Genomic DNA, 26328 nt, shown 5'->3' with positions numbered 1-26328 from the left:
AGACAGTTGTGGTTAAAACCTTTATTTCTTCCATTGACCTCAGGGTTGCTAGGGACAGTATTTTTCAGTCACTGAATGCCTGGATAAACAGGAACGTTTTCAAATAAGTGCGTGTTTATTTATCTTACCACTTACATCAAAGATTAATTTAGTGATAACATGTTGTGGGATTGCCACTGATTACATGCTAGAAAGGGCACATTCTTTTCCCTGAATCACAGAGCAAATTCAAGAGCCAGCAGCATATTACTGCTGCTGCTATTGCATCATTTTATAGCTGCATTTTTTTAAAAAAAACAACAACATGAGGTTTTCATAAAATTAGTATAATTTACTATATGTTTTAGGAACTTGTTTGTTCATTATGCATTTGAAAATGTGTTTGGAAATAGGATATTATATCCAAATTTTGCATGATGGCTCCTGATAGCGAGCAACAGGTTTTTGTCTATGGTCGGATACAGTTGGTCACCATTTTGACTCAAGATGCCATTCCAGGGCTTGTGGTTTTTTGCTCCTGTCAAGGCACTGCCAGGAGTGAGGGAGAAGTAAAAAGGGGGGGGGGGGTTGAGCAGCCTATTGTAGCACACAGCTTGTTTGTGTTAAACAAGAGCTAAACGTTAACTATGGTTTTATTTAGTGGATGGGTGAATTATTACATTTGTATCCCACCATTTCTTTAAGGAGCTCAAGGTGGTATACATAGTTCTCCCCCTCCCATTTTATCCTCACAACAACCCTGTGAGGTAGGTTAGGAGATATGACTGTGATTGGCCCAAGGTGAGCTTCACAGCCGAGTGGGGATTTCAACCAGGGCTGACACTTTAAGCACTACACCACACTGGTTTAAGGTCATGTGTGAACCACACCTTTGACTCCATCCTGTTTACTAACATTAGAAGGAAAACACAGGTGTTTAAGGGAAACTGACAGGCATTGAGGAGCATCCATTTTGGGATGAATCATCTCTGCCCATTCTTCCTCTATCCTTTCATAGAGATATGCCCCATTCTACATGGTCACATCAGCTGCCCTGGTCACTAACATCCCAGCAAAAGTTGGTTAGGTGTTTTTTTAAAAAAACACAACAACTCTCTCCTGCATTAGGATTAAAAAATAAAAAATCAGCATAAAACAAGGTTAGGAAGAAAAAACAAAGAAAATCCCATTAGGCTATTTCCTGGCATTTGTGGCTTTGCATATGAGGGTGGTGAAGGTGGTACGTCATATGAATTATTTATCTACATTATTTTATTCTGCGGGAAGAGGACGTCTGTCACTCCGCCCACCCACTCATTTGTGATTTTTCTTCCCCCAAGAATTCTTTTATCTGTTGCTTTTTTGTCGGGGAAGTAGCTTGAGGCTGGGCTGCCTGCACGTGGTGCTGTGTCACAGCACCAAACAAACAACTTGGCAGCTTTTAGTCTGCAGCCAGTTGCTAAGTAGCCGGAGCAACCCAGCACTTTTGTTTAAATTGGAGGAGAAAAGTCAAATTGGCCGGGGTGAAAATGTCAGAGCACACCCAGGTGCTGAGAAAGGGAGTTGGCAAAATTGCATGCACTCGCCTCAGTTGTTCCGTTAGCCATCTCTTTTCTCTTCTTCTTCCCTGAAAGCACATTAAACAGGAAGCCAGACCTTTCTAAAGCAAGGTTTCTCCTGAGCAGAAATGGGAGAGGACAGTGAAGAAGCAGGGTTTGGGGGTCAGCAAACTTTTTCAGCAGGGGGCCAGTCCACTGTTCCTCAGAACTGGGGGGGGGGGCAGACTATATTGGGGGAGGTGAACGAATTTCTATGCCCCACAAATAACCCAGATATTCATTTTAAATAAAAGGACACATTCTACTCATGTAAAAACATGCTGATTCCTGGACCGTCCGCAAGCCAGATTTAGAAGGCGATTGGACCGGATCTGGCCCCCGGGCCTTAGTTTGCCTACCCATGGTTTAGATGCCTCTAAAGGCAAGGGAAGAAATGCCTTGATTCATACTTGGCTACTTATTTAGAGTGGACTGTTTGCAACCAAGTTGTCCCATTGGTGCAGGGACTTAGGGACTTCCACCTGTACAGAAGGATTTCCTTTCCCTCTTCTCTTCCCCCATCCAGGCAAACAAAATCTGTTCTGGGTTTCCCCACAACCTTCCCACGTTCCATTTAGGCACAGGGACACAACCCAGCGTTTCTAAGAAAAACATATTTCCGTAGGAGAAATAGAGGCACAGGATGACATGTCCCACATTTCCCCAACAACACTTTTGCACCCAAGCTGTGTTTCAGTATTTGACTAGAAAGCATATCTGCCTTCAAAAAAATCAAAGCAACCACCCCAAACCAACAAGAAACTGAACTTCTGGCACATGCAGCATCTCCCATGAGTATTGAGCAAAGTCCATTTCAGAAAAACCATGTTATCTGCTGTTCATACTTACTCTTTACACAGCCGTGGAGATAAGCACTGCCAGGCAGTTTCCAGTGGCCTGAACCCTCAGGAGGGTGCACCACGTACCCCACATGCTGGCTCCAGCCACCCTGCTCCTCTCATTGCTGGTCCACTGGTTTTCCTTTGCCCAGTGCTTAAGCCCAGGTGGCTGTGGCTGGCGGCCGCCATTTTAATTCCCCCACAATGCTTTTGGGGCCCCAAGACTGTGCTGCTTTGGAGCAATAGTACATAGAGCTCCAGAGGCATTGTGGGGGAATTAAAACGATAGATGGTAGCATTTGCTGGCTAAACTGGCTTTTATTTTTTGCTGCTGCTGTGTCTGCCTTCTATTGTCCAGGGAAGAGAAGGGCCCCCTGCTGTGCCAAGGGCCACTACAGGGAGTGGGGGCAGCAGGAGCCCCACCAGACCCAGTGGTGGCCCTCTTCTTCCCCCTCTACTGTAATGAGATGGAATGGCTGCTACCAACTGAGGGAAGAAGGAGCTAATCTCCCAGCAGAGTCCATGGAATTCTGTGATGAGTCAAAAGAGAAAGGAGGTTGATGCTCTCTTATTGTTAATATAATTGATGTATCACTATGTCCTGCTTAATTTTGAAATATTTTGGAATTGAGATGGTTATTGATACTTTGTGTTGATTTTTCAAAAAACGAATTGTATTGTTTTTGTTGCTGTATATTATGACCTGCTTTGAACCTGGTTTTCTGTAGAAGGCAGCATATAAATTGAAACCTCTCATGTGACTGCAGTCAAAACTGAGAACCTTTGTGGAGGCTTTGCCACATGAGAAGAGGGTGTCTGTCCATTAAAATGTGCTGCCTTTAAAGCAAGTATCCATTGAGGAGTTGGTTAAGCCATAAAATGTTCATTCAATGTCCCTTTTATTTCAACAGGTTGACTCTTACATCACAGACCCGCTGGTTTACCATGGCGGCATGAAAGTCTCCTTCGTCATCCAGTTGCTGAATGCCATTGCCAAAATAGAGCGTGCACTCCCCAAACTGACTCTTCCCCTGCTGGTGCTCCATGGTTCACCTGACAAACTCTGCGATATCAAAGGCTCTTATTTGCTGATGGATACAGCACCAAGCCAGGATAAAACTCTCAAGGTTATCTTGGCTTTTTCTGTAGGATTAAGGGATCGGTGTTTACTGCTCGGCAGTTCGAATGGGCTCCTTTCTGACTGATGTAAGGCACTGTAGAGGAAAACCTCACCTGGGGGAGAGGCATGTGTCAACCTCTCTATCTTCCACAGGGTAAAATGAGTTAAATTCTGGGGCAATACTTAAGTAGGCCTAAGCACATTTATTTGGAAATAAATACCACTGGACGGCACCCAGCTAACTTAGAGTAGACCTGCTAAAATTAATGAACCCAGTTAGCCGTGTCCATTAATTTCACTGGGTCTATTCTGAGTAGGGTGAACATTCTATTGATTTCAGCCAAAACACAAGGAAGTTAACATGAAGAGGCAGCAATTAGTACAACAGGCTAGCCAGCTCTCCCTTGATGCTGTTAGTAATGGAAAGCATGTGCAGAAAAACAAAAACGGGGAGTGCAATACCTACTAGGATTTCACAAGCATAAAATATTTAAATTACACTTAATTTTTATTCATTCGATGTTTGAGTGAACATCTGCTCTAGCAATAGGAGAGTAAACAAAAAAGAGGGATAGAATGTATTTTTATCAGGTGTTGATGAGCAGCTTGAAACAAGCTGCCTTTCGAGCCATTTTGAAGTATTTATGAAGAATTACAGTGCATGCTGTGTAGTTTTGTACAAAAGGGATGGTGCATGCTGAAATTCGGCACCTGCTTTCAGTCCATGGTTACAAAGAGTAGTTATGATCAGTTGAAGAAGGGAGAGATGTGGGGCTTCTTTTTCAATCTCTGTTTGGTTTTGTGACGCTAGCATTACCACTCTGTGTGCATCAGAGCATTAGGGGAAAGATGACTTGTTAAAGTGCTAGTCTAAAGTGCAGTTCTATTTTAGCAGGCCACAGATGGCCACAGTTACTTGCAGGATGCGAAGGGTGTTATTGTAAGCTTGTGGAGTTCATTCATATGCTACACAGTGCCTGTTGTGCAATCCTAACCCCCACCCTTGCTGTTGATGGTGGTGAGAGCAGAGGTTTAGGATGGCACATAGTGTCCTCTTCTCTGGACCTCCACTGACAGAGAGGAGTTGTGGGTGCCAGTGGTGGTGGGTTATCCTTTGCCCTGGCAGACAGGAAGCTACCACTGTCAGTAGGCAGCAGAAAGCCCCCAAATTGGTCGTTTTGATACATGGTGCCAACATCTTTGGATCCATTGGGTCGTTTTCAACTAAGTTTTACCCAGACAAGACCCGTTGAAATTGATGGGTCTGCATAGCTATGGCTTTGTGCCTTTAACCGTGCTTGTTCCTTCTCTTTGCAGGTGTATGACGAGGCTTACCATGCCCTCCACAAAGAGCTTCCTGAGGTGACTGCATCTGTCCTTAAGGAAATACAGTCGTGGATTAGTCAGAAACTCTCAGCAGCTGCTGAAGAAGCCCGTCACTCTTAAAGAAAAGCTGGCTTGAGACCTTCTTAAATGGTTGTTGGGCTATTCCGGGAAGATATTTTTTCCTTTTCTGTTTTTTACAACCTCTTTTCGGGAGCAAAAATGTTTCTCTTAAAGGGACTCCTGAAACACGTTATTTTTAAACAGACATTTCCTGTGGCGTTGTGGGGAGGGGGGTTGCCACGCAGCCGTTTAAAGGGCGCTTTCTTCCCAGGAGAAAGAGCTATGGGAATGTTGTATCAGTACAGACTTCCCGGCTGGGGGTGCTGCTTTAAGGGACTTCCTTGAATCCCCCCTCAAAGCCCACAACACTCTCTAAACATGTTCTTTGTTGTCCAGGGAGTTCCTGAGGTGCTGAGGTATTTTTTTCCATTTTTTAATATTGCAATAATCTTCGGAATGTTTTAAAAAATAATTGGCATCTTCCATGTCATTCAGTTTCTACTCTTGCCAGGTGACAATTCCTCCCTCCTCTACTTCCAAGGCTACAAAACAGACCCAAAGGGAAACGTCGTTTATCAGATGGAGATGGAGCTAGGAAGGAAGTTAGGCTGCTGGCGGAGTCTCTTCCTGTGTGAATTCAGGCCATGACTGTGTTTAGATTTAGGGTCAGGCCAGGCCGAAAGGGCCTCTCAGCCCTCAGGGCTTTGAGAACAAGGAGGAGTCCAGCAGGCCACAGGAACAGCGCAAGCAGCACTCTAGATGTAGCGCTGTTTAGTGATCAGCCCCCAAAATGACGCCACTGAGGAACAGGACTAACAGAGAAGTCTACAAGCCTTAAGGCGTAGACTCTTAAGCACACAAAAGAGATGCTGGTGATGTTACTTCTGCTTCCAGAAACCAAATCCTTCTTCTGTGCAAGAACTGTAATCTGTAAATACGCGTAGGGGCTGCTTTTCTTGTTATTTGTGTTAACTGATAACTTAAGGTGTAAAGTCAAAAGTTATATTTAAAGAAAAATATTAAATATAATATATAATGTCTCTATAGGTCATTCAGAGGTATCTAGAGGAGGAACAGAGTATAGAATGAAGGCAGGGGTGTCACTTCTGCAACGTGCGTCCCTTTAGGGGATTTCCAGGCGGCACAAGTTTAACTCTGCCATATGAATGCAATTGCCACTTGAAAACCAGGGAGTAGCCACCCGTTGCTTTTCCACAGTTCTCACACTCCTATTCCTCCTTTTAATTAGGATGGACCAGACAGAAACAACTTGCCTTTGGGGTAGGGTAGTGTTTGTCTCCCTATTCTTTTATTCTATCCATGGTTGGAAGGAAATAAGGGGAAGGAGTGAAAGAAAGAAGCCAAAGTAATGGAAGAGTCAGGGACAGGAGGCTATTGTAAAAGTTACTGGATTCTCAGAGGTACGTGGGGGCCCTGGAAGCTTGACTAGCAGAGTGCTAGGGCTAGCATTTTTTGGCAATACTTACTTGAGGAGGGGGAAATGGGCAGTGCTAAGAACTGAAAAGAGCCACCTGTTGGGTGAAAGTGCTTGTTGCATATGAGGAAGATATTGACGAGGGGCGAGGAAATGGATAAAATGGGCTGTTTATGGTACGCATCTCTGAGGGAGGGGATTTGAGAGCAAGATAGTTATGTGGAATCTCTTAATTGCAACAACTTTGGGGTATTAGCTTTCACTGAGACTAGCTGCTTGGCCAGCCCAGACACATCTGCACCAGGAAAATATGAAGGAGCAGCTCATGGCTAGTCAAAAACATGCCACCTAGCTATTAAACAGTGTTTTCAGGCAGCCCAAAATTGCCATGTTTGTTGAAAGTCTGTGTAAAAATGCCCCTCTCCACCCTAACCAATGTGAGGATTATGAGGTGCCTGCCAATTTTGCTTTGCAGCAGAATTCTTCTATTTACTACTATTTCCCCCTCTAGAATACCCCAGTTAGCACTGCTGAGCTAGTCTCCTATTAAAGTGACTTGGGAAGAGAATCAGTTTAAAAGTTTTCCATTGGGTGCCTACCATGATCTTTCTACAAGAGTGCCATTCCTGCTTTTTCCATGCATTTCTGCTCTAGAGGTGTATGGATAGTGGATAGGACTTTATATAATAGATGCCCAGCAGGAGTTTGAACTCTTTTCACCTGCTGGTCTTTCAGCTTTGCACTGGGGGCAAACAACACAACATTCCCCACTGTTGAGATTTTTCAGCTGGACCAGTAGTCTGTGTTGCAAAACCACCCAGATTATGACAGTTTCACTTCCCACCTCCAAAGCCAGTTCCTTTTGGGAACTGTGAAAGAGAACTTTGTGTAATAACAAACAGCCCCCGAATCTAACTTTAATTAGCTCTGATCTGTTCTCTAATAAGGGTGTGAGTGGCAGAAGCTTAACACATCACAAGACCTCGGCAAGAGAAGCACTGTAGGAGTAACAGTCGCCTGGTTTGCACAGACTTTTTGCAACTCCTAGCAGTTCATCCAGATTTTTTTTAAAAGCCCCTTTTGTTATAGAATTAATTGTGACCATTTCAGGGTGCTTAAAATTTCCTTTGACAGGCCCCGAATTAATTATTGGTTGCAGATTTTATCAGTCATTTCACATCACAGAGGACTTGCCCTACCATAAGAGCTCAGCTGACTGAACCAGTGCAGCTGTAGTTGTGGCTTGTGGGTTACTAAAATGGAGACTGGGCTATGGGAGAACAGCATGCTTGCCGTTGCATATGGGTGGTGGGAATTATTTCAGCGGCAAAAGCCCAGTGAATTAGATACACTATTGTTCTTCTGGCTTCATAATAGGCTTCTTATCCCCTTCCACAAGCTGAAGGAACAGGCAATATTGCAAGGGGGGTGACTAGCTAAGGTGAATGCCCTTGCATTTATAAGCCTTAAAAAAATATATCAGGTAAGCTGCATGGATAAGCAGCAGTTGGCACAGAAGTAAAAGCACTCAAAATGCATATTGCACATTAAAACGGCAATCAAGGTGGAGAGTATTCCAAAGATGTGCATGTTAGCTTAATTCTTCACCTATTCAGATCAACTGGGAGTTTAGCCACAGTGTGAGAAATCTAGGTCAATGCTGGCTGCCTTGGAGGAGAAGTGCTTTTTCGCATTTAACTCCTACACACATGAGCACTGCTGGCCTCTATTGTATGCATGCCCAAAAGAGGTTCTAAGTTCAGTGCCTTTGAATAAATTTGTCCAGAGAAAGCCTGCTGTAACTCCTGAGCTTTGAAGCAATAGATAAAGAAGAGTTAGAACAGACTTCCACAGATGTGGCCTCCAGATGTTTTGAACTATAATCCCCATCTCCCTGACCATTGCCAATGGTGGCTGGGACTGGCGGGAGTAGCTGTGATCTTCAGGATCACAGGTTGGAGACAAATGGATTGGAAACTATATTTATCAACTGTCAAAGTCATGCCTAGGTTTGAAAAACCAGACACTTAATGGGAAAGCGATAGCTACTATTATTGGGAAAGCGATAGCTACTGTTCGTTCATTTTGCTAAGGACTATGCATTTGGGGAAATCCAACCCGGAGAGTGAGTTAGGAAGGTTATGTTCCTTTAAGAGCAAATAGAAGCTGGCCACCTTCGCATAGGCCTATTGAGCTTCCGTCTGCCATGGAGCTTTTAAAAGAATAGAACTAACTACTTAAGTATTGCTTTCAAAAAGAGGGAGGGGCAGTTTAAATAATACTAATTTGCTAGATGTTGGGGAGTTCGAAAAAAGACTTACATTCCTGCTGGGATAGAATAAACAACAGTTCGTAAACTGAATTGTGCTGGATCAACACCAGTGAAGGCTCTAAAACAAAAAATCATTTCTGCTGTAGTTAAACCTGTCAAGTCTAAGCTTGCTCATGCTGGGAAGTTGGACTTCTGCAGTGTTCTAAAGAAAGTAACTTGGTGAGCAACCACAGCTGGCAGCCAGGGGCAGCGTTTGGATTGCTGCAGGAAAACAAGGGCAAAGCCACAGGCTGCATTATGGCCATTGCTGTGGCCTCTTGCACCTGCCCTGAGAAAAAAGAGAGAGATTGTAGTGGTGATCTTCAGGAGCCTGCCTTGCTAATCAACATTAAACCAGCTGAAGCTCCTTGGGGCTGCCCTACCTCAGGCCTGCACAACTTGTGACCCACCAAACTGACTACAACCTTGCCTGTAGCCTGCAAAGTCTTCTGCTTTTACAATCCTAGACATGCAGCAGAAGTGGGAGTCTTACAGAGTCTCAGACATTGGTGAGTGAGCTGTTATTCAGCTTGGCAGGTGACAAATTGCACAGGCCTGCCCTACCTTAAAATCACAAACTAGAGTTCACCAGAAGCATCTACAATTTTAACTTGTTTGATGCATTCAGTTTCTGGGGAGCAAAGTTCTCCAGAACTTGTATCAGCTTCCAGACTGCTGTGCTGGGGACCAACGGAGTTTCCCCCTCTTTGAGAACTTAGTTCCTTTATGACAGAGCAATAGTTGTGTGTAACTAATGTATATAACCGCCATCATATGCACCGGACGTGGCATGACAACCAGCCTTCCCATAACATGTCTGGCACAACGTTTTATAATGAGCCTGCTCTTTTTATATCAGTCACCTTACCACTTTGATGACATTATCTTACCAAGATAACTTATTTTTCCAAGTAATTCCTGTGCCACTGTTTCTGCTCGTTTCATTTGTGCTCCAACTCACACAGTACTAGACACTCAACATACATACACACTTGAAATGCCTGTATTTACAGCGAGGAGAATGTGTACAACTTAGATACTTTTGAGAGAAAAAGAAAAATAATATGTATATGAACACTAATAATAAAGATATGTTTTTTTGAGTATGGCATGATTGAGAGCATTTGTACCTACCCAATTATATCAAGAGCTGCAGAGGTGTTTGGTTGTTGCTCTTTTGTAAACAACAACAGTGCTTTTACCCAGTTAATATTTGATAAATAGGCCAGGGGAGTAACTCAGGGACATTCTGCAAATGATAATTCAAGTCTTTACCACGCTCTAAAGACTGGGGCCTTTGGGAATGCAGAAGAAGAAGAAGAAGAGTTTGGATTTGATATCCCGCTTTATCACTACCCGAAGGAGTCTCAAAGCTGCTAACATTCTCCTTTCCCTTCCTCCCCCACAACAAACACTCTGTGAGGTGAGTGAGGCTGAGAGACTTCAGAGAAGTGTGACCAGCCCAAGGTCACCCAGCAGCTGCATGTGGAGGAGCGGAGACGTGAACCCGGTTCCCCAGATTACAAATCTACTGCTCTTAACCACTACACCACACTGGCTCTCTAGGTTAGAACAGGATTTGCTGACATGTGCTCATTCTCTTTGTTGATGGCACTGGATTGTGTCAGCGAGGGCTTTTTGTCTTCCCAGCAATTTAGAGCCATTTTGAAGTGCAGGCTGGGAACACCACATGGGTGAAGACTATAGCGTACACTTTCACATGGTTGAAAAGAAAGAGCATGGGCACAAAGAATAAATGCTAAAATGCCATTGATTGCTCATATAAATGTTTACTCATTTTCCCCTTGTGGGCTTCCCACAGGCATCTGATTGGCCACTGTGAGAACAGAATGCTGGAGTAGATGGGCCAGCAGATTCTTCTAAGCTTATTAGAGCTCCCATGTCTCCAATATGGCGCCTTCATTGAGTATACCTGCCTAGCTTCCGCTCCTTCACTTTGCACCATCACTTCAACCTCTGTCCAGCTTCTGAAATGCACGTACACTTCCCGTGATACTTCTTTGCTCTTAAATGCCGGTGTTCTTAAGCCATTTCATTCCCAGCCTGAGTGAACAAGGCCCACAGTACACCACAGCTTAGAATTCCAATTATATCCTTTTAAGCTGTTTTAGGGCCTCTCCAAATGGATTTTTTAAAAACGTGTATTCTGCAATGTCACTGGTGAATTAATCAGTGGTGGATTTATACTGGACCACCCGCACATTCCACTTTTTTTTTTTTTTTACTTTGCTGTACTGAATTATTGCCTTTGGGAGAGGCACTATAAAGCACAACAAAAGTGGGACAAAACAACCACAACTCTTGAACATTATGGAAAGTTAGGAGCATTATGGAAAGTATCAGTAATTCAGCAGCAAACCACGGGACATACTCCCAATTACAAAGCAGTATGTCCACTCCAAAACTTTTCCAGGCACAAACTGTGGAAAAAAGGATCACATATAACCATCCCAATACTAGTATTTGCACAGATCCATCATGAATGCACATTAAAAATGACATCTAGAGAGGCCCTTAGGAGGCTTCTTGCAATCTACATCCTTGGAAACGCTGAACCTCGGAACAGCTAATAAAACCTGTTACCAATAAGAGATGCAAGATAGAATCCCCTTTGCCCCCCTGCTGTGCTAGGGACCCTCGCCCTTAATACCTAATGTTTATTTTTGCTAGCATTGGCTGACGCTCGCTTTTAAATATCTCAGCCAGCCATCATATATCTTCAGTAACAAAGGCAACCACCTGTGCTCTAAGAAAATCTCATCATCTGCCACATTTTTGCATCTGCTATCTCCTATCAGGAATCCATCCTAATATTTTTTTTCTGGGGTTGTTGAGCTGGGAGGCTGCGAGCCAAGTGTTTTCAGAGAGAGCTTCAAGCTGCCAAGGCAACAGTTCAGTTCCACTGTAAGGTGAAGTGGGGGAGGGAAACTGGAATATCCAAGCAAATTAATTGGGTGGGGTTTTATGACAAGTAGACAGCAGGATGCAAGCATAGCTACAAGATCTAGCCAACCCTGCAGGAGGCAACATTTAGAGCAAATGGTGCTTGCGGGTTTTAACTATTTCTCTGTACTCTGAAGGTTTAGTACTTCATAAGTAGGTGTGAGAGACTCATCATTTTGCATGCTGCTCAGGGCAGATGAAAGTCTACTACAGCCCATCCAATGGGACGCTTGCTTCTGCCGTGAAGCCTGGACACGCACTTTCGTCTGGTGGAATTAATGCAAGAAAGCAGGCAACAATTTGGGGAAAGATTGGGGGGAGTGAGTTTTGGAGGCAGCACAGACTCCGCAGACCTCAGTCCCAAATTCCCAGCCTTGTAGGGACGAGATCCAGGTGTCTAAACATATAGCAACAGCTTCATTGCACTGTCAGTCAATCTGCAAGAATGAAGCCAACTTGCTGGCAAGCAGCAAGAACGCAGCTTTTCTCTTGAGAGCCAACAAGTATGGGATGCAGTACCCGGTTACTGCTGCACCTGGGCATAAGGCGACAAGCTTGCAAACAATGGTGAGCAGAGGTGTCTCAAGGTACAAACTGGAACTGTGGGCTTGTCCACATTACTTAGTCCAAGTCAAACTTGATTTGACCAGTGGCTAACCTGCTGTGTCCACCCTGAAAGCATCTCAGGCTCCTGATAATGATGTACAAGTTTACAAAGCTGCGGGGCTATGACTTCAGGCCAACTTTTGAACAGGAGGAAGAATTCTAGCCTCATACATTACAAATCCATGAACTTTTCCTACTTAAACACCTTCTGTCTGTTTTGGACTATCTGCACTCTCAGAGCACCTAGAAGACCTGGGTGGATTAACAGGCTTCTGAGGACCAGTGGCCTGTTTATATCAGTGATTCTTTGACAGATTTCAGGTGGACATATCCTATTTCCATGATGAAGAGAAAAGGAGTGTTCCAAAGCACTACTATCAAAAGATCCTCCCTTGACAAAAACTTGTGCACTAGAGTTAGTGGATACCTCATAGTCTCCACTATACAATGTTGTCTCCCTCTCTGAGGTTTTGGTGATATGAGGTGGAAACTGGGTTCCTTATCAACATAATGTGGAATTGTCCAGTTGCAAGCCATTTGTGTTTTTTTTAAAAAAAATATTTATTGGGATTTTACAAAAAACAGAGATTTACAGAATGAAAAAACCCCAGAGAAAGGTAAAAAATGAAAAAAGAAAACAAAGAAAGATACAAAAATTCATAGAAAAACAAACAAGAAAAAAAAACAAAATACAAAAAACAAATAGTTAGGAAAAAAAAAAAAAATCCATTTTTTGATATCTTTAAGTTCATATGCTTGTTTCCTTGACCTCCTCACACCTCCCCCTTTTGTATTCCCATTTACATAATCAATTCAGCAAATTCTTACCCTTTTTCATTTATCTTAACTCTATATCATAGCATATTATAACTCAATATTTTCGTCCATTTATCAGTTCATTTTTTACATATTCTTGTTAACTTTTGTTGCTAATTACCACTTATTGCCAATCCAAACATAAATTTAACATTCATTAATTTTACAATATTTCTGAAGATATACTTTAAATTTCTTCCAGTCTTCCTCCACCGCCTCTTCTCCCAGGTCTCGGATTCTGCCAGTCATTTCCGCCAATTCCATATAGTCCATCATCTTCATCTGCCACTCTTCCAGGGTGGGTAGCTCTTGTGTCTTCCAGTACTTTGCGATGAGTATTCTTGCTGCTGTTGTTGCGTACATAAAGAAAGTTCTATCCTTCTTTGGTACCAATTGGCCGACTATGCCCAAGAGAAAGGCCTCTGGCTCAGTTGCAAGCCATTTGGGGGGTGATGTTTTCCTGGTAATGATTAATTTAGCTTTCCTGAAAGGCTTGCTATATATCAAAGATATTCATGTTTTGTTGAACTATAACCCCACTATTTGGAATTTACCATGAGGCCATGACCTGTAGGCCTTGCGTTCAGTGCACTTAGCCAAACACATTGCATTTTAGCACTGGAAGATGACGTCATTGCCCTGTATACAATGATGGATTAATGATTTGCACTCCCTATCCTCATCTGAACTGGTCGTGTATAAACATGAGCATGAAGAAGATAAATATGGGAACATTTGGTCAGCTGTTTTTTTGTTTTTTTTTTAAAGACTTCTGCATCCTGTTTGGTGGTCCAGTATATTTGGGTTTATATCGTCAAAGCATCTTAAATCATCTTTTCCTTGTCCTCCTCTATTTTCACTCAATTCTTTTTGGTTTTTGTTTGAATATTATTTTCACAATGCAACATGCTTTTGAACTGCTAGGTTGGCAGGAGCAGGGACCGAGCAACGGGAGCTCACCCCATCGCGGGGATTCAAACCGCCGACCCTCTGATAGCCAAGTCCTAGGCTCTGTGGTTTAACCCACAGCACCAACCACGTCCCTGATACTTGAGTATCAAAGACAAATTCAAGCCTCTTCACACTGTATGCTTGCCCAATAATAGATTGCAAAGCAGAGCCTGCATGCAACACAGAAGTAGGTGATCTTAATGCCGCTTCTTTTAATGTGAGTTTAAATGCACACAATTGTGCAGTGTACTGTGGCTAATGTCTGTGTGTAAAACACGCACAAATATTGGGTGGAGGGAACGATTTCGAGAAATAAAGCCACATGACCACCCCACACCTGTAGCTAATTCTACAAAAGCTGTATTGATGTTGGCAAACCACTTCTATAAAGTCCTCTGGGTTTTTCTAACTCAGGTTTTTTTCTCCTGTCTGGAACCGGTATTACTGCTATCCCAGAAATGTCAGATGTGGAATTGAGAATGAAGCATGGAATCCAACATTTGCATCAGCATCTAATCAGATGCAGGCTGCAACGTGTTAAGGTAGTATGTTTCATTTGACTTCAAGCCAGAATTACAAATGTTGCTGTTTATCAGGGGATAAATCAGTTTGAGTACAACTCACAGAACAGCTTTGAGATGAAGACAGCATGACCTAGATCTTGTCGGAAATTTCTTGCACTGCAAAGAATGTTTTGATGAAGTCATTTTAAGGTCTGCCCACCAGCACCACATGCTTACTAAAGCAAATAGGAGCCTAGTTCCTTCAGGTATCCTTTGTTTTCACGTACTTCCAAGTTGCACTTCAGTAACAACTGTGCATACGCAAATCTCTCAATTTCAGTTTTTCTTCCGTTTCTCACTTTCCCATTCTTAAGTTCAGTTCCCCATATTTCCACGCCTGTTCATGATTTTTTTTTAGACCTCTTTAGCATTTTAGTGCAAAGTTATTCTAAAAGGAATTATGCTGGTCTGCAACCGTAATAAAGTTTATACCCCTCCTAAAAGGCACATTTTTGCAAAGCAACTTCTTGTATTTTGTGTGTCATTTTCACAAATATATGCATTTTGTACACACTTTTCCCTGGCATATGCATTTTTGAACACATTACTTGGCTGGAGATCTGCATTGCAAAATTCAGCTAAGCGTGAACTTCAAAGAATGGTTGTGTTTTGCTTCAAGTATTGTTTCAGAAGGTGTGAGTTAGGTAGATTTGTCTTTAAATGTGAACATACTCAATTCTTCCTCATCCCTAGTGACAATCTCAGAAGTACAATTATGCTTTATTATAAAGCTGGTAAGAGACCATGGTCTTCTGTGCGGTGTTGACATAATCAGAAAGTGGAGAGATTCTGTGCATGGTAGCACAAATATTCCACCTATATGCCTGAGAGTTTTTGAACAAGTTCAGAACCTTTATATCAACACCACAAACATTACACTATTTTCCATAAGAACAAAGTGTTGCCTAACTGGAACAGCCCAATGGACCATCTCGTCCAATGCTGCCTCTAGCAACAGGCAGCCAGATGGTCTAGGAAGCCCACCTGCAGAGAGCATGATCCTGCCTTATTAGTTCTCAGCATCTGGTAATGAGAGGCCAGTAGCAACTGAATACAAAATTTCAACTTTTAGCTGTCATGGCTAATACACATTGATTGGCCTACTTAATATTTTTTAAAAAGCCGTTTAAACTAGCAGCCGTTATCAAATTGTGAGGGGGGGGAATCGCCCTCTAAACTGGCTATTGATCCATTTAATTAGGTGGTCCAAGTTCTAGCATTATAAATCTATTTCTTCAATCCATCCTCACTGTTCTCAGTCTTGTAGCAAGCTTGTCAAAACGTCAAGCATTATAAGATCACTTAAGCCTTCCTCACACAAGGAAGATCTTTCATCTCCAACCTGATTGTTCTGGATGTCCTTTTCTACATTTTCTCTGCTTTGTTATTTTTTTAAGGTAGGTTTTAAACTGTGCACCAAAGATTTTGATCCTGAAATGCATTTTATGTTTTTGCCAATTATTTTTTAAATTGATTTTCCATAATTTTAACAATGCCACCAAATGAATACAAACTCAATACAAATTTAAAAGCCCACCCACCCCACATGCATTTTAGCACATCTCCGTAATTGTATGGAGAGTTGGAAATGGGAAGTGTAGCTAAAAGAAAAGTTGGTTTATGTGTGTGTCAAAAAAGAAAGAAACTAATAAATTTAACAAAAAATAAAATAATAATTAGTTACTAGCAGCTCTAAAGAAACAAAAGCCCTGTAGACCAAGGAACGATAACCACCTTAACACCTCTAAGAACAAAGCAGCGTCAGTAAATATGGCTGCCATTGGTTGAGGTTGAGATAGAAGCCTTGGGCCTTGATTGTATCAGGTGCAGCTTTTCCCAGCAATACATCTCCATGCTGAGAAAAGCGCCACCCTTTTTGCAGCATTTAAAGGCCCAGGATGTCTTTGTTAATTAACAGGATTGTGGACCTACTTGATCAGCGCATTTTATTTTATTTTTGTTCTGTCCTGCTTACCCTAGCACAGGTGGCTTCTTTTGTCCATCCCTTATTGAAGCACGATCATTATAAAGCCCCCTCAAAGGGAAGAAGGAGGGACATGGGAAACGAACTCTTGAAGGGATGTGAAGCATCCACTTCATTCCCCACCACCACCTGTGCACATGTAAGAGCTTCCCAGAGCAGAGCTTCCTGAAGTGCCTGTGTGTGTGTGTGTGTGTGTGTGTGTGTGTGTGTACGCACACGCACACACACGCACACACACAGACATGCGCGCACACACATGTGCAGAAGCAGCACAGAAGGGAGAAGGATGAAACCATTCGATCCAGGCTTTTCCAGTCCTTTATATAGAGCAGGGTGGGGGGAGCTCTTTTGCTGGAAAGAATAAGAATAAGGGGCCAAGCTGCTTAATTTATTTCCACATAAGCTTCTAATTCCATTCACAGGAGAAATCCTGTTGTAAGCAAATGAGGTTCCTCCGAGGTTAATGGGTTTCCAAGGTGCTGCCTTCATTTCATGATAAACCAGTGCAGGCTTTTTGTGCTGCGAGGTTTGCTGCACGCACGGGCATAGCAGCGGCTGAGGTGGTGCTGTACTGGCTTTCTGCTTCCAAACTTTGCTTTGTCTCTCTCTCCCCCCCCCCCTTTTAAAAACTGCTGTTTGAGAGAGCTGTGTGTGTGACAGAACTGCTAAGGCACTGCTGACAGGACACCCAGGCAGCCGATGTTTTCCCAGGGCTGTGGCAAAAGAGCCATTCCCACCTGGCAGCTGTTTAGTGAGGCTCCCTTCCTGGGAAGCTTCCTCTCCGTGCAAGGCCCTGTGGGGGGACATCTGCACGCCTCACAGACAAGATGCCCCAATAGGTGCCTTTGAAGCAGCTGGGGGCAAAGGCTGAAGAGAGCAAAGCTGTTTCTTTGGAGGCACCTCCCAGCTCCCAGCCACTTGATACCAGCCACAACAGGGAATCCAGTTTTATATCCAACATTAATATCAACAGATTGCAGCACTGAATACAGCCTTAAATAAAGACTCCTTAGCTGGATGGGCTCTTTCTATTCCCTTTCTCTAGTGTATTTTAGCTGTTGGAAACAGCACTTCCTGCAACAGCATCTGCTTGCAAGTCTTATGAATTGCTGCATATTCCAGTCCTTCGAACTCCTTTGGTTTAGTTAGCAAGATGAGTGTGGTGAAGACTCATCTACTACGTATTTTGGAAAGTTGTTTGTTTGCTATGCATTTGGATACACTTCTTAACCAAATCTTGCACGATTGTTCCCAAGATCAAGGAGCAGATTTGACTCTGGATATAGCTGGTTTGAAATTGAGATAGCAGGCCAAACACTTCAAAAGTGCACTGTTTTTGACCACTTATTTCAAATCTGTGCTGACTTTTTGTTTCCATGAATTCTTTATTATTATTAATTTACTTTTTTACATCACACATAAAACATAACTCACAACACATCAAACATGTCCCAAATGTGGATCCAGGAATTCACCTTTCGTTATACCTATACTAATTTTCCATGTGCCAACAAGCAGCAGAACACCATTCTGGTCTTGTCACTCACACCAAAACTACTAGAACACTAGCATGGCTTTGAAGGACTTACACATTAATTTGCAGAGTTAGCTTGGCCACTCTAGTTGTCAATGGCAGAGTGGCTGTAGTATGCAGAGGTTACGCAGCCAGACACTTTGAGTGCCCTAGGAATAATGCATGACTTTTCCAGCACTGGGTAACGCAGTGAGTGTAGCTATCACAACACACTATTGGGGCATCTGTCAGCGCTGCTCAGGATGTGTTTAGTAAATACAGGGATGGGAGAACTTTTCACCCTCCAGATATTTGTTGAACGAAAACTCCCACCCTTCAATTGCAACCATGGGCCCTGCTGCTGGGAGTTGCCGCAGGTGGGCCACAGGTTCCCCACCCCTGAGTTAGCAGATATATAGTAGAGGAGTGTCCTGATCCCTTGGCCTACCTTGCAGCAAGTCAGTGTGCCAAGTCCAAAATCTGAGGGTCGATCCACACAAGCAAAGTCCAAAGGTCAGGAAACAAGGTTCAGGTCAATCCAAGTAGCCGAGTCTGAAGTTCCACAGTCAAGATACCGTCCAGAGTCAATTCTGAAGTACAGTCCCATAGAGGTCCAGGAGCATCCAAGTCAAGGTCCCTCAAAATGGGCAGTTGAGCAGACACAACACTTCAGCTCTGCTTCCTTTTGCACTTTGCCTGCTGATTGCAGCATCTGGGCTTGATGAGGCTGTGACCCTCACCTGTTCTGAACCTACTCCAGCTGAGGAATCACACACCTCCTTCCAGAGCTAGCGAGCCTCACCTGGCCAGCTAGGGAGCTGGGATGTGGGCCCTTGCCTGCTTTTGCCTCCTAGAGTGTACTATCTGCTGCTCCCTGCACCTCAGAGCCCACCCTGTTTGTGGAGGCAGGGGCCCGTCTGGCTCTAGTGATGGGTCCTTGCTGCTCTGGTTCCTGTGCACTGGCCCCCACCCCCTCATCATCCTCCATCACCCCGTGAGTACTTCCTACACCAACCTCTCCTTTCCCATCCCCAGCTTACCCCGGTGTGTCCCAGTCCTGGCTACACCCCTCACTAATATCCTTTTCCTCCTTCCCATAGTCCTGCCAGTTCATGTCAGGGGGCATTTTAGTCAGTAGGTACAACTTTCCTCAATCCTGCAGGACAAATTGCACCTGCTGAAATTCTGTCTTGCACCCCCAGCCATTAGGCAGAGAGAGGTGCTTAATTGCTTTGGCTAGAAATGTGGTCATCGTCATTATTGTTTTAAATGTTTTGCAAACACTGTGAACTGTGCTGGAGACAATGTAAATGCATAGCATACTTGCATAACATTCAAGAAACAAGTTGCCTGAATAATCTATGAGCATGTTCAATACGGACCTTTGGCAGCAGAATATTCCTATAAACATGAATGTGTATTGTAGACAGAGCTGGCCATGCCATTAGGCCCTGAGAGGCAGCTGCCTCGGGCAGAATAATCTGAACACCATTAAAGGACAGAAAACTGTCATGTGTTATTATGCTGCTTGTACCAAAGGCAACGGAGAAGAAGAGGGAAGGCTGTCATTTGGACAATCTCCCTTAGGCACTGAAATATTAAGGTCCAGTCAAAAATGCTTGAGTTAGAATATATAAACAGTATGTATATATACAGATATCATTCAGCTACTTTCTGAGCATAGTCTGCTCTGGCAAAACTAAAATGCATAGGAACACAGGAAGCTGCCTTTTACTGAACTAGAGCTTTGGTGTATTTAGCTCAGTACTGACTGACATGGGGAGTGGGAGTCTGTCCCATTCCTACTTGGAGATGTTGCAGATTGCACCTGGACCCCTTTGCATGCACAGCATATACTCTACCACTGAGCCATGGCAATGCAATTTGAAATGTGCAAAGATCCACAGGCATAGTGTTAAGTTATAAAGGAAATGGCCCCTATGTGTATGAATGGAATTGCCCAGTGCTATTTAAAGATTGTGGTTCTGTGTTCAAATCAGCAATAGGCAGATTCCCACTTACAGTTTGCTTTTGCATATTTTTAACCCTAATTCCATTGTTTCTGCGTAAATCTATGGTTAAAAATACTTCTCAAAATCTAATCTTTTTTTTAATGTATCTAAATGTGATTTTCTTCCCCCAAAATATGCAAGTGTGCATTTTTAGGCTGAGAACAGTCACAACATCCCAAGGTATGCAAAACCCATTATTCTGATCTGCACATTAGTGAGCAAGCTAAACTGGGCATGGAATGCTTTCGGATATTTCAAATAACTCTGATAATTTAGGGAAACAAAAGCAAAAGTCCCACAAAGCTTCATGTTTAGACTGGGGTGGGGAGTCTTTTTGGCTCTGTGGGCCAAATTTGGTACGTTCCCTACGCTAGCTTTTTAGATTATCCTCAAATGCTGACATTCAGCTTAAATAAATTGGGGGGAAAGGGGGTACTTGGACTGAACTGAAATAATTCAGCTTGCTATTTCCTCTGCTTCAAAGGATATAGCAACAGCAGAGCAGAAACAGAAATCTGAATGTGAGGAGGTGAAATTAAAAACATTCATGCTACAATAATAAATTAACAGGGCAATGGTCAAGGCTGTTTTTTAAACTATCGTGATGGCTGTTGAGTTCTGTACAGACTACCATTCAAAACTTCTGCATTCTGGAAACACAGATTGCATTGTCAGTGCATCTTGTGCAAATTAGAATGATGTACTATATTTTTATTTTTACTCTTTGGAGTCAAGAAGGGGTTGAACATCTATTTTTCTCAGATGGAAAGATGGTGGTGAAGGGCACTGCGAGGCAGAGGCAGTGGCAAACACACAGCACAGCAATTCTCAGGACTACAAAGGTCTTTTTCTTAATTACTGGTCTCCATTCTCCAAGCCCACCTTTATTGAACGCTTTTCTTTGCAGCTATGAGGATTTGCAACTTTTAAATGAAAATGTGAGATTATTGGGAGTCAGCTTGTAATAGAGCAGAAATGCATATTCTGCCCATGTGGTCATAACACATCATGCAGAAGTTAGTATATCTTCCAAACATTAGATGTCCTTGGCTATTTAAACAAGCTTCAAACATTTTTTCATATAGGAGACTTTAATCCCTCTGCAAGGAGCTTCTCTAGTTGAGGTGTGAAATATATCAGTTTATCTTGTGAAAGTGAATCCCACAGAGTTGTGCAAATTACTTAAGCTTGACAGGTTGCTCTAGCAGCCAACATGACAAGTGGGGAGAAAAGAATCTACACCCAGTTTTCTGGACCAAAATTTGCCTAACTCAATGTCAGTTGGAAAAGCAAGAGTTATGTGAGCACTTTGCCCTCAGGTCATTTTAGACTAAGTGGTCTTATTACAGAGGCTATATTATATCACTTTAAGCCACTTCAACTAGATGAGCGATTTGCATGAAGCAACTTACAGTGTAGATGACTGTAATTATGCTTCACTACAAAACAAAAAAAGGAGTATAGTTCCAAGAACAAAAACCACTGGATGCAAATGGCGAGCACTTATTTACACAAGCGGCTCCCCACATGGATCAGTTTGGAGGCCTTTCTTCTGGAGATTCAGTAGAGAACTGGAATACAGTGGTACCTCGGGTTACATACGCTTCAGGTTACAGATGCTTCAGTTTACAGACTCCGCTAACCCAGTAATAGTACCTCAGGTTAAGAATTTTGCTTCAGGATGAGAACAGAAATCGTGCTCTGGCGGCGCAGTGGGAGGCCCCATTAGCTAAAGTGGTACCTCAGGTTAAGAACAGTTTCAGGTTAAGAACAGACCTCCGGAATGAATGAAGTTCTTAACCCGAAGTACCACTGTACGTCACCATCTACTATTTTCAGGGTTATGCACTGTTGCAGTAGATTCCTCCAAGATTCCCACCTGGCGGCTCACATCGCAGCTGAACTGTGAATGGTGGAGCCATGTGATGTGTGCTCATTGTCATATTCAGATGAGGATAAGCTTTTAGAAAGAATGCCACCCCAAATAAGAGTGTGTTGCTCTGGCCAGGGTGAGAAACATTTGGCTAGCAAATGTCATGGGCAACTAAGGCAGATATTTAATGATATAGGTGTTGTTATTTTAAGTAATAGTTTTATGAAGCTTTGAAGATTTTGTAGCACACTGCCAGGTAGCAGCCCTATGAATTAATGGCTTGTAAAAAAAAATCTACATTGGCAGAAGAAGAAGAAAATACATAGGGTGTAGTGCTCCTAATACTGCAGCATTTCAGATACAGGTAGGAATAATGCACAGAAAACTAGTGCATTAAGAGGGGTGGGGGGATTCTTGTCTGCCGACATGCAAGTTTTTGACTCAGAAAGTTTCTGCCATGGAGGATATTTTATTCATACATTTGCTGCCTGCATTCTGATGCAGTACAGCCTAAGGACTGTTGCATGATGCACTTTTCTTTATGAATGTGCAGGTCACCCCTCTTATATCCCCAGCTGGCGGGGCAGGCATCCAGACAGGTGGAAGAACAGTATCAGGGCTGGTTTCCATAAACTGGGAAAACACCCAAAAACACTTAGGAAAAGGGTTTTAAAATTACAACTCCTACCTTCCCCTGAAGCCAGCTGGAGTCAGCGGCTGACTATGAACATGACCCTCATCTTGCTTCCAAAATTTGGCAGGAGAGACCAGCACACCAGCCTGAGCTCTCAGGCAGTCACTGCTGGAACAGAGTTCAAAGGCAAACAAGTGGCCATTTCCCTCTCTTTTTCTCCACCCTGGGTCTATTACATCAGTGGTTTTCAACTAGGGTGCCTTGAATGATGGTCGGGGGGGGGGATGCTGCGGGCAACACTGGCCTCTGTCCCTCTCTCCTTCCCTCCCTCCTCTGATGCCCTCTTGTATCTCTGCTTCCCAAAGGCTTGCACAGCTGCTTGTTGCAGCAGCCCTGGCTACAAGTTCCCCAGGCGAACGGTGCCTCTGGGGCTGCCCTGTGGGGCAGTGTGAGGACGCACCTCTCTTTGGGACAGCGGAAGCAGCTCAGAGACCAGGGGCAGCAGCTTTAGCTGCCCAAAGGATTCCCAAGGAGAGGGAAGCATAGAGGAGGCTGAGGGAAGATTCCACAAGGGAAGGTGTTCAAAAAAGGGTGAGAGGCTGCCAGCTCTGCAGGCAAGGGGTGACACAGCTGGGCTCCTGAGCCCCACAGGGGTGCCGCAGAAAGAAAGTAGTTGGTCAAGAGAGCCATAGACTCAAAAAGGTTGAAAACCTCTGCATTAGACTGTGAGGCAGAATGTCCCATCATAATTTAAAAGAACGGTAGGAAGAACTGGACCTTGGAAATGCATAGCATTTTTGTTTTAATTGCCCTACTTGCCATATTTGGCCGATTCAGCAAAAATCTGCCCCGAAGCCATTTTGCAGCCCGATTCCCGGATGTGTCCGGGAAAACCCGGATGTATGGCAGCCCTAGGAATGCACCACTGCAGTCCTTCTGCTCAAGGCAGGCCCTGGTCCCAGAGTAACAAGCACAGCACTGTCTGAAATGTTTTTGTTTAAATAAGTTCACACTTAGAAGCTTTAAACAATACTGAATGCTTAAAAGATACCATGTTTAATTTATTGTGTGTGTCCCCCCCCCCCTTTGGGTCTAGCCTTCTGTATGTAAAATTCAGTGCCATAAGCCTCTCTTTCAGGTTTGGCAGCACCTGTCTAATTCTTATTTCCCCAGGCGCTATGTCTCCATTTAGATTTTGGCTTCCTTTCCCTATGCGGAAGGTGGATCTACAGATTGCGTTCTTGTAGGGGGATTCAGATTAGCAGCAGACTTTGTACCCAATGCAAATTTAAGATACAAATATGGTAGAGTTTGGAAATAGTTATTTCACATATTTTGGAAGTGATATAAAAATAGCATTGAAGGATGGCAACACATTTCTTACAGTCATTTGCCATGTGAGGAATCTGCGGAGGGGGGCAGATTTTCCCCTATAGGTGGGCCAACTCTTTCTATAAAGGTTTTTCCCTGAAATAATTACAACAGGCTCACCATGCCTTGTGAACAACTGCAAAACTATCATGCTATTTGATAGAAATCCTAAATACAGCTGTTCAGCACCCTTTCCCTTAAGCCCAGCCCATGAAATATTAAATAGTAACAAGCTTTGCACTGACTCTTTTCAAAGCCCAGAGGATACCAAATCTTACAGAACCTTGTGAATTGTCCTTAAAACACAGAGGGGTAGTTTAACAACTATGTAGTTTAGCACATGGGGAAAATGTTTAAATTCCTTTTAATCTAAGGAAGCTAAATGCCCATATATTTATTTCAAGAAAATGCAACACACACACACACACATAAATAAAATCACTCAAACTTACCTAGTTATATTTTACCTGGTTGAAGTGGATAATGGGTTTCAGAACATGTGCAGAGTTCCTTGCATGAAAGGTGATATGAATGTGAGAGCATGTTTTGATTCTTAATTTGGGATGATTACAAGGAGACAAATATTGGGGTGTTTTCCTGTCTTTAGGGGAATCAGAGATTAGTAACAGCCAACCTCTTAATTCAGATGAATGGTTGCTTGAACCAATGGTGAGAGAAGTCCCATTTCTGATGCAAATGGTCTAAGGTAGCAAATCAGAACTGAGTCTGGTTCCATCTTCTTAATAATTCTGAACTTACACAACTTGTTAGCTGAGACTAGCTAGAATACCATGTTAAAGGGATTATGCTGAGAATGTTTACTGGAAAAAAACTATCTAGGAGATGCATCTGTTCAGAAGTTCCACAGGTATAAGAGAATTATAGACACAGGTGGTGCCATTGGATTACAATAGAATAGAGAAGGTTTGGCACATTTCTCATTTGTCTTCTTCAGCAATACGGGAACTGCTTCCACCACTAATGCAAACTGGGTAGACTAGATCATGTATTACATTCTGATTTGCCGAGTCAAGCTCCATGTCCCTTGTGTGTGTAGGGGGAGGGGGCAGTTACCTGAAGCCCACACATCTTTTTATCATGCTGTTAAAACCTGAGTGGAATAATACTACTGGCTGCAAAATATTTGGGGCCTTGTCAAGCAAGAGTTCTAGGGAATCAACATTAATAACTGGTTGTGCCAGATGGGAACATGAGTCCTTTGTTTGTTTGTTTGTTCATACATACCCCATCTTTCCCCCTGAAGGGACTCAAGACCACTTATGTGCCTTATCTGTCTCTAAAACAGGCATGTCCAAAGTCTGTTTCGGGGGCCTAATCTGGCCCGGCGGTCGATTTAATCTGGCCCCCGTGGCAGTTTATGTCCTGAGGTGAAATCCTTAAAAAAGCTCAAAAACTTTGGGGTTAAATCCTAAAAAATCTCAACAACTTTGGCCTCACTCATTTTCACCTCATCAAATCTGGCCCTCTTTGGAAAAAAATTGGGCACCCCTGCTCTAAAGATTCACCCAACCTTCTCAATGGGATCCAGTTGAGCATCACAATACTGTCTTGAAGCACTCTTCTCAAAAGGATCCTTCAAAAGAGACACCCCATTTTGCAATGGAACAAAATGTCCACCAATATCACTGCCTACCATGATCCATGTTAAGAGAACACATTCTCGGCTTCCCTTGCTTCTTCTTCTCCAGTAATATAATGTACTCTCAGTATCCTTCTTTAAAGTGTGGCTGGGACTTGTCTGCACCTCTGTAAACTGCGTGTCTTATTCCTCCTGCTAAAAAGCTCGTCATACCACTTTCATAATGAGGGAACTAAGTCTGCCTGCCTACATAGGCATTACACTTCCTTCCCTCAAACAATTTATTTATCCTCCTGTGACCACTTACTTTCACTCCTGGTCTTCATTCAACTCATGAAGTCAAGAGATTGAAATACCCTTTTAAAAACGTGCCACGTTGATGGCAGTGTTTGAAGTCTCAAGACTGGTGCCCTTTTAAAGCAGGCACCTCCGGCTTATTTAATTATTCATGTTAGTTTTAGCGCTGTTCCTATAAAGCCCTCGAGTGAAAAGACAGCGATAATGGAAGTGCCTTCACCTACTTACCAGCCCACCAACCAGACAGCATCAGCAACAGCACTCTTCTCTTTTACTTTTCTTTTTCTCTTTCATTTGTGTTACTTCCACAGCAGTCTCACGGTTTTGACCTTTCTGAAGCACTCAGGTAATTAACCCTTTTCCTGAAGGTGGATCTACTCAACTTTCCTGGTTTTCTTTCTATCTATCTATCTATCTATCTATCTATCTATCTATCTATCTATCATCTATCTATCATCTATCTATCTATCATCTAT

General features: G+C 43.1%; 1 protein-coding gene across 10 annotated transcripts in view; it reads left to right on the top strand.

Moving 5' to 3' along the window:
* The window catches only part of MGLL (monoglyceride lipase), a 145897-nt gene extending 136123 nt beyond the window's left edge, over positions 1 to 9774 (top strand). For all 10 annotated transcript variants that reach the window (XM_083603134.1, XM_083603136.1, XM_083603133.1 and 7 more), the window contains 2 exons: positions 3328 to 3543; positions 4854 to 9774. In XM_083603134.1, coding sequence (XP_083459260.1) covers positions 3328 to 3543; positions 4854 to 4982 — 345 coding nt within the window. In that variant the 3' untranslated portion in view covers positions 4983 to 9774. The remainder of the gene's footprint in view (positions 1 to 3327; positions 3544 to 4853) is intronic.
* Positions 9775 to 26328: the final 16554 nt, after the last annotated feature.

Source organism: Podarcis filfolensis (assembly GCF_964270895.1).
Source record: "Podarcis filfolensis genome assembly, chromosome: 2".
In the NCBI taxonomy this organism is placed as follows: Eukaryota; Metazoa; Chordata; class Lepidosauria; order Squamata; family Lacertidae; genus Podarcis; species Podarcis filfolensis.
This window is presented reverse-complemented; position numbering and strand designations above follow the sequence as displayed.